This window comes from Notolepis coatsorum (assembly GCF_963971535.1).
Source record: "Notolepis coatsorum genome assembly, chromosome: 9".
In the NCBI taxonomy this organism is placed as follows: Eukaryota; Metazoa; Chordata; class Actinopteri; order Aulopiformes; family Paralepididae; genus Notolepis; species Notolepis coatsorum.
In genome coordinates this window covers 129,172,057-129,189,641 of record NC_140173.1, presented here as the reverse complement: position 1 = coordinate 129,189,641, position 17,585 = coordinate 129,172,057, and the positions used below count along the sequence as shown (strand labels likewise).

The window sequence follows — 17,585 nt, the reverse complement described above, 5'->3', positions numbered from 1 at the left end:
CGCCCCCCACATCGCCAGCGTATTCGGATAGGGCCCCTCCAAGAGCGGGCCCTTTCCCCCCAATAGTACACCGCCTGGCACACTGACCCTGCAACACAGGCAGTCAGCATGGCCGTAAAGCACTCAAAAGGTTAACCAACGGAAGCAGGCAGTGCACCAGGGAAACCAGGCAGCAGGCTGTAGACCCGAGCCTGGAGCACTGCGGACAAGACAGGCGCCAAAGGGGTAAACTGAAAACAGCCCCCCCGGCGGAAGGGGCGTATGCTGGCACTGTTGCGCACCATGACAAAGCCTCCATCAAAAAAAAAACACCAAGAGGGGTCGAGGCAGAGAAGGCTGACACGATTGGCAGACGTCATGAACGTGCAGGGGCACACTCAACCGGGTAACCCGGGAGTTGACTCTGCTCCAACACACCAGGGAATCAACCACCCTCTTGGTACCACATACGGTGGTTGTTCCTATAACCCCTCAAGAAAAAAGGGTTATCCCAGGCCTACGGTTTCAACTAAACATTACTTCGGACCGGGCCCGGCGGCTCGGGAAGCACACAGGGTTACCAGAGGAGGTCCAGAAGACCACCCCAACAGCCCCCTCTTCGCCATGCGTGAGAGAGGAGCGAAAGAAAGGAGAACCAGCCCCTTATAATAGTGCCAGGTACAAAGTGTACCCAACAAAGGGTCTCCATAACGCCTAACCCCGTGACACCCGGGCCGACCCGGCATTTTTCCCCCTGAAAAAAACACAAGTCCCTCAGGGTACCAGAAGAGCAGATCTGCATCCCCGGCGGACAACGGGTTAACTGACCTGGACCAGCGTGACAAGAACCAGTCCCGTGCTCTAACCACGCCGACATGCCCACTCCAGGAGAGGGGGCAGGAATGCGTGTTGATCTAAAACATGAAAAGAGGGCGCCATCCAGACGGTCCTATTTATACCGCGCTCAGTGGCCCACCCCAAGGGCGTGAGCCCCCTCTACCTATGTTCTGATCTATTCCGTTAACATCCCCCAGATATGAACGAAAATCCGTGGAGACCCAGTAACAGGCTCTCGGAAGAGGAAAAAATCCCCCATCCCAGTTTCCCTATAAAAATGCTGTTTTAATAACAAGCAACCAAGGCGTACTAGCCTCCTGCATGATTCTTAACAGAAACACCCCGAGCCAGCACTATGTATGCGTCGGGACCCAAAACATATCAATGGACAGTCTAACCAGATCCCACATTGATCCTTCAAGGCGCCTGGGAGAACAACAAGAAGGTTGTCGTGCTTCATATTCTCCACTCTTTTTTATTAAAAAAGAAAGAAACACAGACTGACATGAATCCCACGTGACGCAGCCGAGGGTAAAATTTTTTTCATTTTTACATCCCGCCACCCTCACTACAGAGGAGAGACGGAAGTCCTCAGCGAGACTTCCCACGTGAGCCATAGATTGAAAAGTCACGGTAACATTGAGTCATGTGACTAACCGACTCAAGTTACACGTATATCGAGCGTAGTAGAACAGTAAGTTCCTACGCTCTGCCCTGACAACTTGACAAAAACAGACCCTACATACGGGTCTAAACTCACGGAAGCCGTCGTCCAATAGAAACGTGCCTAGTGACGTTTGCTATGACGGGGGGAAACCCAAGACTCAATCGCCTGTGATAGGTGCAGAGTCTGGGAAACTCTCCCCCCCCCCCGTGCCAAGCTGCCTAACAGCTTGACCCTGACCGAATGAAAAGAGAGTCCCAGAACCCCCTGACCAATCAGAAGAGGGAAGGAGGGGTTTATCCGGTACCCCCTCGCAAGCCCAACCCTCGCATATGACAACAACAACAGCCATATGATACCTTCAGTAGCAATGCCAATGAATAGCGCAAGCCCGCTAGCCACAGACACATCTGTGAACAGGGTTTGTAGCAAGGCCAAGTTGTGTATGTGTGAACCCGACACCCTGTCTATGTTGTAAGACACAGAAGAATCTGATAGAGAGAGAGAGCGGCTGAGCCGTGATACGTTTTCATACGAGCATTACTGCAAACCAACACAACTAACCTCTACCTTTATGTGAAGAATCAGGTCGAGGCAGAAAAAAACCTTTTTCAACGAGTGTAGGCTGCAGGCCTTGCTTAAGCTCTAACATGAAGTAACGTCTAGCCCTCCTATCAAACCCATACTAGTGAAAGATTCACACGTTGCATCCCCATCATATGTTTGGTGAATAAACACACAGTTTGTTAACAAAAAATACAGTCCCCCTTTAGGAGGGACTCTTTATTTTCGAACAAAAATCATAGAGGGGCCGGGAAGGGAACAGGGGGGGACCACAGAGGGAAAAAGTCAATGAAGTTTAGCGACGCCTGCCACGAGCCGCTCAGGGCTTCCCACCCCATGGAGCCCCGGAGGGACGGTAAACGATCGGAGGCTGGTCTCGACAATCCCTACCGTCACCTCCGGGCGTAGATGGGCCGGCTGCAGTGGCGGAGGCGCCCTCTCTCCTCCTGGCCTTCTTTGCCGAAGGTCCAGCAGTGGCGGTGGTAGCAGCGGCGGCCACGGCAGAGGAACCTCGACGACGCGGCGGCCGTCTGACTCCACCGGCAACATCGGGCGGGGGGAAATGAGGCTGGAGCACGGAGCGCTCCTCCTGCATCTCCCTGCAGGTTGAGGTCATCAGCTGCAGTGCCGACCTGAATAGTCCAGCCTCGGAGAGGGGTGCCGTCAGAAGGGGAGTCCTCTTCTTCTCCGGCACATGCGCCTGCTCCAGCCAAAGGTGGCGCTGGATCAGAGTGGCCAGGGCGCGCACTTTCCCAGCGGCTATAGCCTGCGGCTGAATCAGATGCAGGATGGCTCCTGCCGACTGGGCGAGCTGACCATGCTGTAAATCAGTCAGCTCCGTGCTGCCCGTCAATATCCCGGACATGAATCTCGCCAGCTGCGCGATGTTAGAAGTGGCAGCTAGAGATTGTGTTCCGGTGATAAATGACTGGTCGCTCCAAAATGCCAACCGCCTAGCCGATTTCCCTTGGGGAACCGGCTTCCGTAACAGCTCCCACACCACCTCAGGACAAAGGAGCGCCGCCATCGGCCTATCAAGCCGTGGCACGCCCTCCTTCATGCCGTCTACCAAACCCACCACCCGCGTGACTTGCACGTAGGCGGGAGTAAGGCCCATGATGTGGGAGACCACCTGGCCCTGACGGACGTAGGCCGCCATTGAGGGGAAAAATGGGTAGACAACGTCCACCCCTCTCACCGGGCGACGTTGCCATAGATGACCTATGAGATCGTCAGGGACAGGAACAGGCAGTGGCTGCGTCAGCGGCACCCCGTTTGCGAATTCCGCCGCCGCCATGAGCTCGGGGAACAAAGCACGCAGTTCCCCCTGCATACTTTCCTCCTCCGAGCCCGCGTTCCTCACATGCAGCAGACTACTGGTCAAGGAGCCACATTCTGATGTGGCTGATAGCAGGGCATCCCGCCGCCAAGTCGGAGGTTCTAACCCAACATCCGCGGACGAGGAACCCCAAGGAGACATCTCACCCCCTGTTACCTGGACGGGCGGGAGATATGTCTCCACCGGGCCTTCAAACAAGAACCTGTCCGCCTCTATCATGTAGTCCTCTGTTTCCATCGGCCATGTAGAGACAGACGCATCCTCATCCGGCTCCAATAACCAAAACCAGGCCGTTCGCGTCTGCAAGCCACCATCTTGCGACGGGAGCGAGCTGACGCAAAAAGTTTGCGTCTCAAATCCCCCGCAACCAAAGGAGCCGGCCGCCCAACAGCGGACGACTCCCCGGAAGCAGAGGAACCAGAGCCGGAACCAGGCCATCGCACAGGAGACGGCACTGGTGCACCAGCTCCTTGGAGAGGCAAACTACCCATCGGACGCCTACCGGGCATGGCTGCCGACCACGAGAGAGGCCTCAATCCCGCTCCAAGACGCACAACAGAGGCGGCGATGGAGAACCGCTGGTGAAGAGTGGCGTTGCGAGCGCGACCCTCCGAAGTAGACATTATGACTTAGCTTTTTTCTTTCGAAATATATGAGAGAAGAAAAAAGCAAGAAAAAATTTAAACACGTCTCAACTTTCTTCAGCTAACAACCTCGTCAAGTGTGGGATCTACCGAAGGCACTTCCTTGTGGTGAAAGTGAAGAAGGAGGCGAGTAGGTGACCACACACCTGCTTATGAAGGTAAGCGGATAGGGGTGTGGCCAGACGAATGTTGGGATGTAAAGGTACATTGTGGAATTTTTTATTCAGTGCTCGTGCACGAAGTGAAGTGCGTGCAGACTGATGCTGAGCGGAGCCATAATGAAATAGAACAGGATTGCATTGTCACCTCAAAATCAAATGTCAAGTTAAATCAAATCGTGGATTTGGAGAATTGCCACATACCTAATGCTGTACATAAGGTTGCTGCATACATGTTTAATGTTCGGGTAAAGCAAATTCAGATATTTGTTTCTAAACATATTTTACATGTTGGAAAATAGTTACTGAAAACATGTGAAAAACCTGTGAACTGCGTAGTACTGAATTGTGGAGTTAGGACATTAAACAGTTTTTTTCACCATTTTTGTGTTCAGGATCTTTTTGGCGGGCCTGAAATCATGGCTTGGAGACAAACTGGAGCCATCTTTATAGTATAACCCCTCCTCTAACACTATATAACAACTAGAGTGCATTAGCATTGTTCTCCCAGAGTTGAGCTCAAAAGTGTAGCATAGCAAAGCGAATCCTAACCATTTCATTTGGGTGGTCTAACCTAGTTTGGTCATTTAGTCAAGCTTTCTAACCAATAGGGTCCATTAGATTTGGTAGTTTATAGCAAAAGTTTTTGTGATTGAATGGAGGTGCTGAAACACAAATTGACTTTCTACTGATAAGAAAGGACCAGGAGATAAAGGAAAGGAACTGCAAAGTAATTGAGCAAAGTTGTTGAGCATTGACCTAGTAATAAATAACTTAAAGAAGAAAGTATTCGAAAGGAAAGCAGAACATTCAACAATGGAAATACAGCTTATACCACCCAGCAAGATTTTCAATAACCATGAACGGAATCCGCTACTCTCTCAACACTCCTGCGGAGTGAAAGAAATAAAATAAAAATGTAAACACCTGTGAATGTCAAATCCCTTCCTCATCCCTGTACCTCGTGAAAATCATTTCCTTAAAATTCAGTTTGAATTGTCTCATGTTTGGACATTGCTTTAGCACCACATTCAGACAGTTTCACTCCACATATGGAAATGCAGTGTCTTCTCCTGGTAGTGCGTACACTAAGGACTTTTAAATTGAGTTCTCCCCTCAGATTATAACCCCCCTCTCTATTAAAGAACAATTCTTGAATGTTTCCTGGAAGTACATTACCTTTTGCTTTATACATTAATTGTGCTGTTTTAAATTCCACAATATGATTTAACTTGAATGTTTTTGAGTTTAATATATAATATGTTTGTGTGATCACGATAACCTGCAATGTGAACTATCCCTATGGCTCTTTTTTGGAGTATAAAAAGTGGTTGCAGTGTGGAATTATAAGTGTTTCCCCAGACTTCAGCGCAGTAATTTAAATAGGGTACAACTAGTGAACAGTAGAGAATGAGTGATTTTTTATCCAGAATGTGCTTTACTTTACTCATGACTGAAATGCTTCTTGACAGTTTAAAAGCTGCTGAATATTCTCACCAGAACAAAAGATTAGTGTCACCCGCAATTAAAATACATTTACATATTATATACTTTACAAATATTGTTTATGTACAAGATGAACAATTTCAGGTATTTTTCAAGAGATGCTACCGGACAGGGGAGATTTCAAGTCCGATCTGAAGATTCAAAGCTTGGTAACACTGAATGTATTTAAGGCTATGGTGAAGAAATGTTTTATCTGACCATTTTGTAACGTTACTTTTATCTGTAATGTCTATGTGTGTATGTTGAAACTTTGTGTTGCTGCTATTCTTGGTCAGGTCTCCCTTGTAAAAGAGATCCTGGATCTCAATTGGGACAAACCTGGTTAAGTAAGTGTTTTGAGTTTTAGTGTTTTGGCTTGTTTCACCTTTTCTTTCGTTTTCCCTCTTCCAGCATTGATGAGTGGTTTTTGTTTGTAGTTCTCCAGTGTTTATGTTTTAAGTAAAGCTCTTTTTGAATCACTACCCGCCGTGTCCTGCCTGTTACCTCTCTGCCCCGTCTGCTACTGGGTCCTACCACCACCTCCTCACCCCAATCCGTAACAGAAGAAAAGCTTAGACAGTCCTTTAGTGCAAACCTTCAGATGTGCCAATATGACGGCACGGTGGTGTAGTGGTTAACACTGTCGCCTCACAGCAAGAAGGTCCAGGGTTTGATTCCCGCTTGGGGACCAGATTTCCATGATGCCAGGTACTCAGGTGGGGTATCTCCCAGGCCTTTCTGTGTGGAGTTTGCATGTTCTCCCTGTGCTCGCAAGGGTTTCCCCCCCGATAAGATAAACCCAATGGAAAAACATGCACAACAGATCGCTAACGCTGTGGCGTCCTTTGACGAAGACGGACAGGAGCACTTGGATTGGTCCCCGGGGTGCGGCTCACGTTGATGCCCTATCTGCTCCTGGCTGCCCATGGGGGGAAGGACAACGGGATGGGAAAAGTGCAGAGAGGCATTTCATCGGCGACTCAGTTCATGTGTGTGTGTTCCTGTGGGTCGCCCATCTCGCGTGTGTGTGTTAAACTGCATGACAAATAAAGACTTCTAGTCTAACCAATTATTATTATTATTATTATTATTATGACACCAGCCGACCTAGACAAACTAGAGAAGAGCAAAACCGTAAGCTACATCTCAAAATATAAATATCAATATTCAGTTCATTGAGAAGACCAAGCTGAATACTCTTATGGATCCATCCAAACAACTAAAGGAGAGCGCTATGGCATTAGCAGCTACATTGCCCCCCCATAACACCTGAAGACCAGCACATCTTAAAGTATTCTGCAACACTAAATCCAGACAATCCCAAAGGTTTACTGAACAGGGTCTGGTATGATATTCAGTTACACTTTGGGTGCTGGTGCAAAGAGGGGAATTGAAATCTCAAACCTGACTCATTCATCCTAAAATGTCACAGCGAGAATGGAGCAACGTATTTCATAGGGGCGCTATGTTTGAGGAGCAAGGAAATCTCCCCTGTCCGGTAGCATCTCTTGAAAAATACCTGAGCAAAATTCCACCTGATGCAAAAACCCTCTCAGTCTGCAGCCCAGGAGGTTAACAGGGGCGATTCCCCATGGGAATTAACCAGCTGGCACAGATGTTACCGAGGATGTGCAAAGAGGCCGGGGCGGCGGGACACACACAAGATACACAACCCACAGCCTGAGAGCCACTGCCATACAGAACCTGTTTGATGCAGGACTCGAGGAGAGGATATCATGGCTGTGAGTGAGTAACATACAGAGACTACGATGTGAATTGTGATTAACTGTATAATGAATGAGTCACAGAACATAAACATCTAAATATAAAAAAACGTACATGTGTTGCAGGTCTGAAAGATCGCAAATAAGTTACTGGAGACCATCCACCAAGAGCACGAAACGATGGAGCAATGTCTGATTGATCAGAATCACACATGCCACCCAAGCGACTGTCAGTGTCAACAGACTCTTATTTCACTGGTTGCACAATAAATAGTAATGTATATGATATACAGTGGCTAGCCAGTGGTAACGTGTGTAGATCTATACAAAGTAGCAAGCTGTGCATGAAAACGTTTGTGAATATCAGCACAGCTATTTAAGCAATAGCTCATGACAGGCCATGGCATATGGTTATTATATCACAGCAAATGAACTACGCCCCTTAGCTGTGATATAATAACCATATGCTCTTGCTATGGCCTGAAGTGAGCTATTGCTTTCATAAAATGGTTACCAAGTAGGCTATGGCAATATTAATAAAATAGACCCTCTTGGCTGCCTGCACTGCAAGGCGGTTGTTATGCAACATACACACTAACAACTAACTAGCTGGCATTCTTTTTTTTCATAGTCGGGCAGATATGCCAACTATTAACCATGGCCGAACACTGTTTTAACATACGACCTAGGAATATTTTTTCAGCCGAGAATGTACCCATTTAGATTCCAAATGATGTAGTCAGTTCGTCCAAATAACGGCTGTTTGGAAATTTGCTCCAACGTTTTCGGAGATTGAGCGGCTGCGACAGGACTGGGGTTGACGCATGCCAAGCTTCCCCAGGGCTTCCCCAATCTCCACACCTCAGCCCTGGCCTCCTCCATAGACCAGACCATCTCATTTAATAAGGCTCAAGTTTTTTCCCCTCAGATGTAGGAAGGAGTGATACTGACTTGTGAAAAGGAATTAGAATTATATTGATTTGAGCTACCCGTTTTATAACATGTGTGGAGGGGATCTGTGGGAGAGCCAATGGCACGTGTCTCGTCAGCTAGATGGTGAATCAAGTGGTTCCCAATACCAGAGTGGACAACGAGGCATTGGCCACCTGGGGTGCCTCATCAAAGAGGAGGTATCCCAGCTGTGCCCTATTGGTTCAGTTTGCTTTTAAATGGTTGTCGGTTTTCAGTTGTGTGGGATGACCTGGTCATCAGAAGATTTGTGTTAATAAATGGTGAACAATGGTAAATGGTGCATTTATATAGCGGTTTACAGTTATATATCGTATTGGCCTATCGCGTCCCGCTCTGAGCCTTATGAGATACCCCTTATCTCCTATGATACCTATTGTATCTCCAACGAAACAACTACATGCACCCCACCTGTATGGGGCCCCGCCCCTATGGTGGCATAGCCCATATAACCATGACTCTGGTCACCAAACGCCCTTCCTCTATTTTCGTCCCAGCGTACTGGCTTCGTGCACCATACGTTAACTAGCAGGATGAAAAAGATCAGAGTCATAATGTTGAAAGCTTACCGGAGGTTGCTGGCCCCTGGCATCTTCAACGCATGTTTTCGGCGACACGACGGGCCTATGTTGATGTTCCTCGTCTGATGACAGCAGATCGAGGTTCAGCTGTACAAGATTGGCTGTCGGGCCGGTTTATACCCAGGTAGGCCCTGTGTCTTCAGGCATGGGTATTAGTGTTAGTAATGCTGGTTTGTTTTGTTACACAACCATGTTGTGTGTTGGCGCCGGGGGCAGGATGGTTTGGTGAACGTTCACTGCAGGGAACGGTTTCCAAGCTGTCTTGGGCGTGCTACTAAACATCTAATGCTATGCTACATGCTATCGCTAATGCCACATGCTATCACTACTGCTAACTGCTACGCTGTTCTAATGTCTCCGCCGTGAGATGTTGTCACTTCTCCCTCCTCTTGCCCGGTTCATCAATGAAGGTCAGTCGGTAGCTGTTGTGGTTTTTTTTGCTGAGTCCTATTTACCTTTTTTCGGGTAAATGGGTTGACAACAGGGTAGGCCGTGGCTAGGTATCCTAGCCAGGTATGTTACCTTGTGTTCCGGCGGGGTCTATGGAACGGTGTCCCCATCTGGGGCGATGCGTGAGCTCGGCGGTGTAGCAGTAGAGCTATATTACTGCAGGATGGGACTTAACGGCGGGTTATGGCTCAGCTGGCTAGTTCCTATCCACATTGGCGTCGGGTAGTGGGGCTATGGGTCCAGCCGACATGGTAAACATGTTGCGTGTCTGTGCGCAGGCGTTGTTGATCTGGGTCCCACATCGCCTCACGCTAGGCTGTAGTAGTATAGGGGCAGGGCCGCCTGGGAGAAATGTGAGGCCCTGGGCGAATTTAAACGCGAGGCCCCCCACCCCCTGAGGCGGCCCTGTGTAGTGGGCTATTGTTTCGTTCTGTCACTCTGCTATGAGAAGGTCTGTCTTGCTACAGTTTTCTCTCCTCTCAACCATTCATACTGACGGTCAATCGGTATACTGGGGGAGTAGTGCGGGGGGGGATTTGTTTACCTTTTTTGGTAAATGGGCTAAGCTAGGGCTGGTGTGCTGTTGTGAATATTTTGAATGAAGGCGGGACTAGTTCGCTCTGGTCCGCCTCCCCTTAACGTTGTGTGTATGGGTTTGCTCATTCTACAGTATTTTGTGGTTTAGTTCTTTTATTCATTTAACCCTTTCATGGTGCACACCACAGTGGAGGTTGCTGTTTGCAACCACCACTGGTGCTCCGTGTTAACATCAGTCCTTTGTTTTTGACATATTGAAACAGTGCCCCGCCCGGCCGACGCCATGGGTGGGTCGGCCTGGCGAGTGGCTGGTGGGCTGTTAAAGCTTGTACCGCCACGGTATGGAATTGGCAACGATTAGAACTGTGTTCGAATTGCTGTTTTTTTCTATAAAAAAAATGGTGTCTGGTGGCGGGGCCTTGAGGGCCAACCGACGTCGACACATCGCGCGAGGTTGTTGACGTTATTAGCTTTGACCCAGCCGCAAGCTATAACCGCTCAGGGTTCCCCTCTCCGCAGGGGATTTTGGTCTTCTGCTGGAGCGCGGGCGGTATTGTCCTAGGCCCTACACCGCCTCACACCGCGCAGCCAGAAGAAGAGAGAGCACGGCCTCATCAGCGGCGATGACGAGGCCCTCGACAGGCAGCCATGTTTTCCCCCGCCGGAGGTATCCTGGGCGTTGATTCGACAGGTGTCCACAAGGCCGACAGCCTTGGCGGCCGAGGGATCGGCCATGTAGGATGGGTTCGGCTTGAACAAACAAGCCGTCACCGTCCTGCCGCAAGCAGCCCGCTCTCCGATCACTCCCTTCCCCAACACCAGCGGAAAAAGTGGGCTCTGATTGTTTCCTTTGGCTGCGTGCCGCGTGCCTTCGTTGATGCGCGGGCGGACCCCCTTTCGCTTCTCATGGGGACAGGGGCTGACACCCAGTTGATGGCTGAGCCTGGGTCTGTCCGTGAGAATGTTGTGCTGTCAAGCGGCTCCCACACCTTGAGCTGTGTTGGTTGAGCCTGGTGTTACGTCTGTCAACTTAAGTGTTGTCAGCAGGGGGGCTCGAAACCTTTTGAGGCACACAGTGCGGGCTTCCCCGGCCTCGCCTTCGCCAGGCCAGGTATCATGTTGGTGCCTCCCACTCCTGAAATATTGGCAAGTGGTCGCAGCTCACATGATTTGGGGTGGTAGTAATATCACTGCAGGGCTACGGTGTGTAGGAACCCATGGGGGCCTTACACCTTGCATGTCCGGCTGCAGAACAACTCCTCAGCATGTTCTGGAGGGGTGTTCAGTGGGGGGGCTTTTTTCATCGGAAGCCCCCCGTATCAGACCGGCCCTTTCTGTCGGGGTTCCCCCTTGGGTGCGATTGCCTCGTGGGTGGTGTCAGGGTCAGATGTTCCGACACGGAACGCGCTGCTCGCACGGTTCCAGGGTTGGCTACGCACAGCGGGGGGACCGGGCCAACTATCTACAGTTCCTGGCGGACCTGCGCCACGTGACGGCGGGTGCGTTGGGAGTGTCGTCACATATGACTACGGCAGTACCATATGTCGAGGTGGATGGAGAGAACGCTGAGGCGGGGACTTGTGTTTACACAACCCCACCCGTTTTCAGGTTTGGTACAGACCCTATTGTCAGGGTCTCCAGCAGTGACAGCTCTGGTCAACGAGATCCAATCTCTGTGGACGAAGCAAGCCATCGTCGTGGCGTTCTCCTCCCGGTGTTCTCTGCCTGAGAAGTCGGGAGGGAGGGGTGTAAGACCCAGGCTGGACCTGTCCCATGGGAAGGTTCAGCATTTTTTGGATCGTCTCCTACCTGTTGAACACTGTCAGGTGAGGGTCTGGTTCTCCTCCATAGACCTGTAGGATGCGTATGCGCATCTCCGATCTTCCATCCTAGGGCTTACCTACGCTTCCTTTGCAGGGTTAGCGTATGAGTACCAGAGGCTGCCGTTCGGTTTTCTCTGGCTCCCCGCATCTTCACCAAGTGCCAGTCAACGGTTGGAGGGCTATGGGCATCCATCTCAGAGCGTGTTGTCAACACACTCGGGAGGTTCCGTCCTAGGACGGTTACGGCGCTGTCTCACGTCGCGTTTTCACCGACACCTCCCTCGCTGGTGACGCGTCGGGCCAACGCAGTAGGGGGCAGCTGGCAAACCATGCTGCCCGGTCTGCGCTACGTTCAATGTGTTGGTGTTGAAAGCGGTCCTTCTGGTCCACAAATGGTGTTGATCAGGACGGACGATACGATGTCAGTGTCGTGTATCGACAGACAGGGAGGAGTACGCTTCCCCTGTCTGCACCAGGCGGCGGGCGGCTGGCTATGGGCGTCCTCCATCTGCGCGGCCTGAGGGCTCCCCACATCCCCGGCAGGGAGAATGTGGGTGCATGTGTACTGTCGCGGGGCGGTCCTCATCCTGACGGGTGAGGATTACGTCTGGACATGGCCAGACGGGTCTGGGACCGATGCCGTGCCGCCAGGGATTCTTCCCCATACATCTGTTAGGTCAGTTGTTGGGACGGGTACGTTGAGGGGCGCAGGTTCTTGATCCTGATGGTGTTACCATCTGGAATGCGCATGCTCCCTCCACTGTCGCGCTTACGCGGGCAGATGACGTATGTTCCAAGTGTGGTGTAAGGCGGGGGGCCGGAATTCAGTCTCCTGCCCCCTGGATGCTGTCCTTAGTTACCTCCAGTCTCTTCTTGATAGACTGTCGGCTTCGACGGTGAGGGTATATGCAGCAGCTATATCCTCCTATCATGAGGGGTTTGAGGGGATGTCTTGTTCAGCCACCCTCTTGTGAAGCGTCTCCTGCTTGGCGCTCGACGCGTTAAGCCGGTGCAACGCTCCTTGGCTCCGACTTGGGATCTTCAATTGGTCCTCGGTCGGTTGTCCTTGGCCCCGTTTGAGCCGCTCGAGCAGGCGCCGTTGGGACAGCTGTCCTTCAAGACAGCGTTCCTACTGGCTGTCACTTCCGCTAAACGCGTAGGTGAGCTCTGTGCTCTCTCGGTACGTCCAGAGTGCCTGTCTTTTCGGACCGATTGCGGTGCCACTCTGCGACCTAATCCTGCTTTCGTGCCTAAGAATATCCGGAGTTCCTTCCGCTCCCGGGATATTGTGGTTCAGGCGTTTCGTCCTCCTCCTCACACTAGTGAGTTAGATGCAGGCCTTCACCTGTCATGTCCAGTCCGTGCTTGGGGATTTACCTCAGCCGTACTCAGGACTTCAGGGTTACCGACCAGCTTTTTGTCTGTTACGGTGGGGCTCGTGCTGGTAAGGCACTGTCGGAGCAGCGCCTGTCCCATTGGTTGTGCGTGGGCATTACCCTCTGCTACACGTTGGCTGGGCAGGATCCCCCTGGGGGCGTCAGGGCGCACTCCACTCGTGGGGTGGCTGCTTCTGCCGCTCTCCTGGGTGGGGCCTCGGTGGAGGACATCTGTGCTGCAGCTTCATGGTCCTCCCCGGGTCCCTTTGTAAGGTTTTACCTCATGGACATGACCGGGGGTTCTGTCTCCCAGGCGGTTCTGGGGTCTGTGGCCTTTCCTGCTTCCCGTCCTTGGTCGGGTAGCAGGAGTGTATGGGTATGGGCCACAGTGTGTTGGGCCACAGTGTGTTGAGTCACATGTGGTTCCGCCTGTACGGTGTGTTCAAGGGGTTCTGGTTCCCTCTTGTTCGCATTCAGGTGGAGTTGACTGCGCCCCCCCTTCATTAGGAAGGATGGGGTGACAGGGCTCCCTGCACCCCTTGATGTGGGCTTACGGGTCCTCAGGGGGTACATCTGTTGGGCCTCGCGTCCGCTCTTCCCCATATCTCATAAGGCTCAGAGCGGGACGCGATAGGCCAATACGATATATAACGATAGGTTATGTAGATAACCTAGTTATATTAGTATTGGCTGAGCGTCCCGCTCTGCGCGGCCCTGAGTTCCCTCTTGAGGGATCTTTTCCTGGGACGGGATTGGCGAGGAAGGGCGTTTGGTGACCAGAGTCATGGTTATATGGGCTATGCCACCATAGGGGCGGGGCCCCATACAGGTGGGGTGCTTGTAGTTGTTTCGTTGGAGATACAATAGGTATCATAGGGGTATCTCATAAGGCTCAGAGCGGGACGCTCAGCCAATACTGATATAACTAGGTTATCTACATAACCTATCGTTTTGTTCCTCACATTCACCCATTCACTCACACACCGATGGCGGAGGCAACCATGCAAGGTGCCAACCTGCTCATCAGGAGCAATTAGGACAAGGACACTTCGACACGCTGCCCGGGAGGAGTGGGAATGTAATTGGTAATCGGAAGGTTCCTCGTTACATTCCCCGACGACCGCTCTACCTCCTGAGCTACATGAGTACTGTACTTTTTCTGCCTCTGACTCTCCCCACTACAGGACACAACACACCCGTTTTATACTGAGTATACAGTACATGAATGAATGAAGTGGATGTTGCAGTACGTGGCTGTGTTCTTCCATTTAGCGTGTGGCTCTCGGCCAGACATGTAATCCGGTGGCTGTGTGTATGTTCCGTTGTTGTTAACAAGACAGAATGACATGACATTTATATTAACTTTATGGAGTGATTTAAGAGACCGGGGCAGAGCACCTGAATTGTGTCCTTCACAAAGCAGCTGTAGAAACCGAAAAAGGTCACAGGTCAGCTCCTCATCAGGCATCACCTTCTCCCCTGAAAGAGAGGGGGGTGGGGAGGGGGGGGGGTGAGGAATAGTTAGCCTACGGTACTGCTGTAGCCTGCTGAATAGGGATATCAATATTAACAGGTTAATTCTGGTGATACAGTTTAAAACCAAACAAAGGTTTTTTTACACAATCATGACATCACATGACATTACTCCTTTTGACCAAAACCACTTCCCATAACCTCAAAAGCAAGCTGCCTTCTTGATCCCTCTGACATGCAAACCAGGAGAATAATAATAATAAATAAATCTTTTATAGCGCCTTTCAAGAAACCCAAGGTCGCTTTACAATCAAGAGGGCTAGGGAAAAGGGGCAATAGGGGCAAGAGGGGGCAGGTAGAGGGATAATGAAACCTAAATCTAATCTAAACTAACTAGTGGGGAAAGCCTTGATGAAAATGTGCATCTTGAGAGCTGTTTTGAAGGTGTCCAGGCAGGGTTGGGGCGTTGCGGTTTTCGGGGGGGGGGGGAGAGAGTTCCAGAGGGTAGGGGACGCCACACTGAAGGCTCTGTCACCGAAAGTCTGCAACCTGGTGCAAGGGATGGAGAGGAGACCCAGATCAGAAGATTGTAGGTTCCGGGATGGCGTGTGCTAGTGGAGGAGATGAGACAGGTATCGGGGGGCGAGGGCATGGAGGGACTTGTAGGTGAGGAGCAGGAGTTTGAAAGAGATGCAGAACTTGACTGGGAGCCAGTGGAGGTGGATGAGGGTGGGGGTGATGTGCTGCCAGGGCTTGGTGTGAGTGAGTGCCCTGGCATCTGAGTTCTGTACATACTGGGGCCTGTCCAGGGCTTTGCTGGGTACCCCGAACAGGACTCTGTTGCAGTAGTCCAGCCGGGAGGTGATAAATGAGTGGATCAGGGTCTCAGCCACAGAATCTGAGAGTGATGGTCAGAGACAGGAGATGTTTGTGAGGTGATAGGAGGCAGACTTAGTAACGGATTTGATGTGTGAGTGGAATGAAAGTGTGGAGTTGAGGGTGACGCCCAGGTTACAGACTTCGGGAGATGGAACCGTCGGTTGAAAGCCATATTTTGTCGTATTTATTACAGTATTATTATAATTAGGGATGTCCCGATCGCATTTTTTTGCTCCCGATCCGATCCCGATCATGTGATTTTGAGTCGCATTTTTGTCAGAAACTGGCGAAGCGAGACAAGCCCCTCTGTTGCCTCAATAGCCCCAGTCGAGCACGGTGGCTCACATTACATTCACCCTGAGCCCCTGAGAATGTGCTTCATATGAGAAATATTCAATGTTTCAATCTGTTTGCACATTAGTATATTCACAGTGTTCGACTTACGTAATGATTTGCTCCATTTTGGTCTGAAACGCCGACAATAATCCTCACAAAGCGAATGTTGAGGTTATCCAGGTGAACGTTCTTCATTCAAGCGAGGCATTGCAATCAATACAGCTGTTTGGCAAAGCACCAGCCGCAGAGTCCCCCATTCCTTTGCTCGCTCTAGTCACATAACGTGACGTATTAGATTGGTCGTGTTGAACGCAGCTCTGTTCTTTCCTCCACGCGGAACTGGCTATTGGACTGGCTTCGGTTTAAATTTTAAAATGCTTCCAAACTTCTGACATTTTGTCTAGCTGCTCCGAGTCATCAGGTGGACCTGCCGGTGTTGCGGGAGCGACGCGTTGTGAGGTCTGCTATTTTCTGCACACGTCATTGTCGTGCAACGGTGTAAATCAAAGGAAATGCGTTTGTTTTGGCAAATTCTTCTGCTCTGTGCGACAATAAAAATTTAAAAACAAAACTAAGGCCTCAGTATGAGTTTAAGACGTGAACATGGTCATGTTTGTTGAATAAAAGTAAACATTTTAAAAATTTACTCCCGAGAGAGAGAGAGAGAGAGAGAGAGAGAGAGAGAGAGAGAGAGAGAGAGAGAGAGAGAGAGAGAGAGAGAGAGAGAGAGAGAGAGAGAGAGAGAGAGATGATGTCAATGCAAGTGAAACGCCAGAGACCTGGCTATAGGCAGAATCATATTTATAAACTCATATTTCGCTAATACCACTTAAAATCATTGGTAAACAAACGTAGTGCTGACAATATACACTTTGACTGCTGTTTTGATAGGGTTAGGGTCTTTACTCTTGGCTACATTTGAAAAATAAACACTACATTAATTCATACGGACTGTATTAATGATGTGAAATAAATCTCGGCCCGGTACTGGGCCCGTCTGGCTTAAGAGATTAACGATGCAGCAGGCGGCAATTGCTATGTGTGTGTGCGGCCGGACGATATTTACATTGTCATGCGAATATTTGAAGCAACTTAATCGGGCAGTTTCTCCCCTCTCCTTTAATCAATAGGATCAATGGATTCAGTGAACCATCCCCAGTGTTTTTGAGTTTTCTCACGTTGCATATTATTTTAACTAGACATTAACCATAAAGACACGCTCCTAATTTAATATAGCCTTGTCCTTTGACACTCTCACTTCAATAAAGTAAATGAGCACTTTTAATTAGGTCTTTCATTTCTTCACAACGTCTCAAACAAGACGCAAATGCAGCCCCTGGTATTTGCATTTACATTCAAAACATTCCAGAGGGGAATGGGGAGAACAAAACCGCGTGGGCTTTCGACCGTGCTCGTAACGTGCATGGCACCCCGCGGCCTGATGAGAGTCCTCCCTGGATTCCTGAACAGAGCTGCGTTCAACACGACCAATCTAACACGTCACGTTATGTGACTAGAGCGAGCAAAGGAATGGGGGTGAAGATAATTAGAAAAATATTTGAAGCATATTTCAGTTTGGTAAACAAATACTTTGCTTTTCTCCGTTCTCCGCTTGATTGAATTAATCGAGTTGCAAACAAAAGGCTGTGTGGGTTTTCAGAATATTTAGATTTTATCATCAAATTCAGACGGTAAATAAAATGCTTGTAGATTCACGATGAGTACTCAGGGGAAACCTGCTGTTATATTCCAACAAAAAATGTGTGC

General features: G+C 50.0%; 1 protein-coding gene across 1 annotated transcript in view; it reads right to left on the bottom strand.

Annotated features, from left to right (window-relative positions):
• The window catches only part of ryr2b (ryanodine receptor 2b (cardiac)), a gene marked incomplete at both ends in the record, with an annotated part of 396,550 nt that overhangs the window by 77,256 nt on the left and 301,709 nt on the right, over positions 1-17,585 (bottom strand). The window contains 1 exon segment of the mRNA XM_084321996.1: positions 14,529-14,609. Coding sequence (XP_084178122.1) covers positions 14,529-14,609 — 81 coding nt within the window.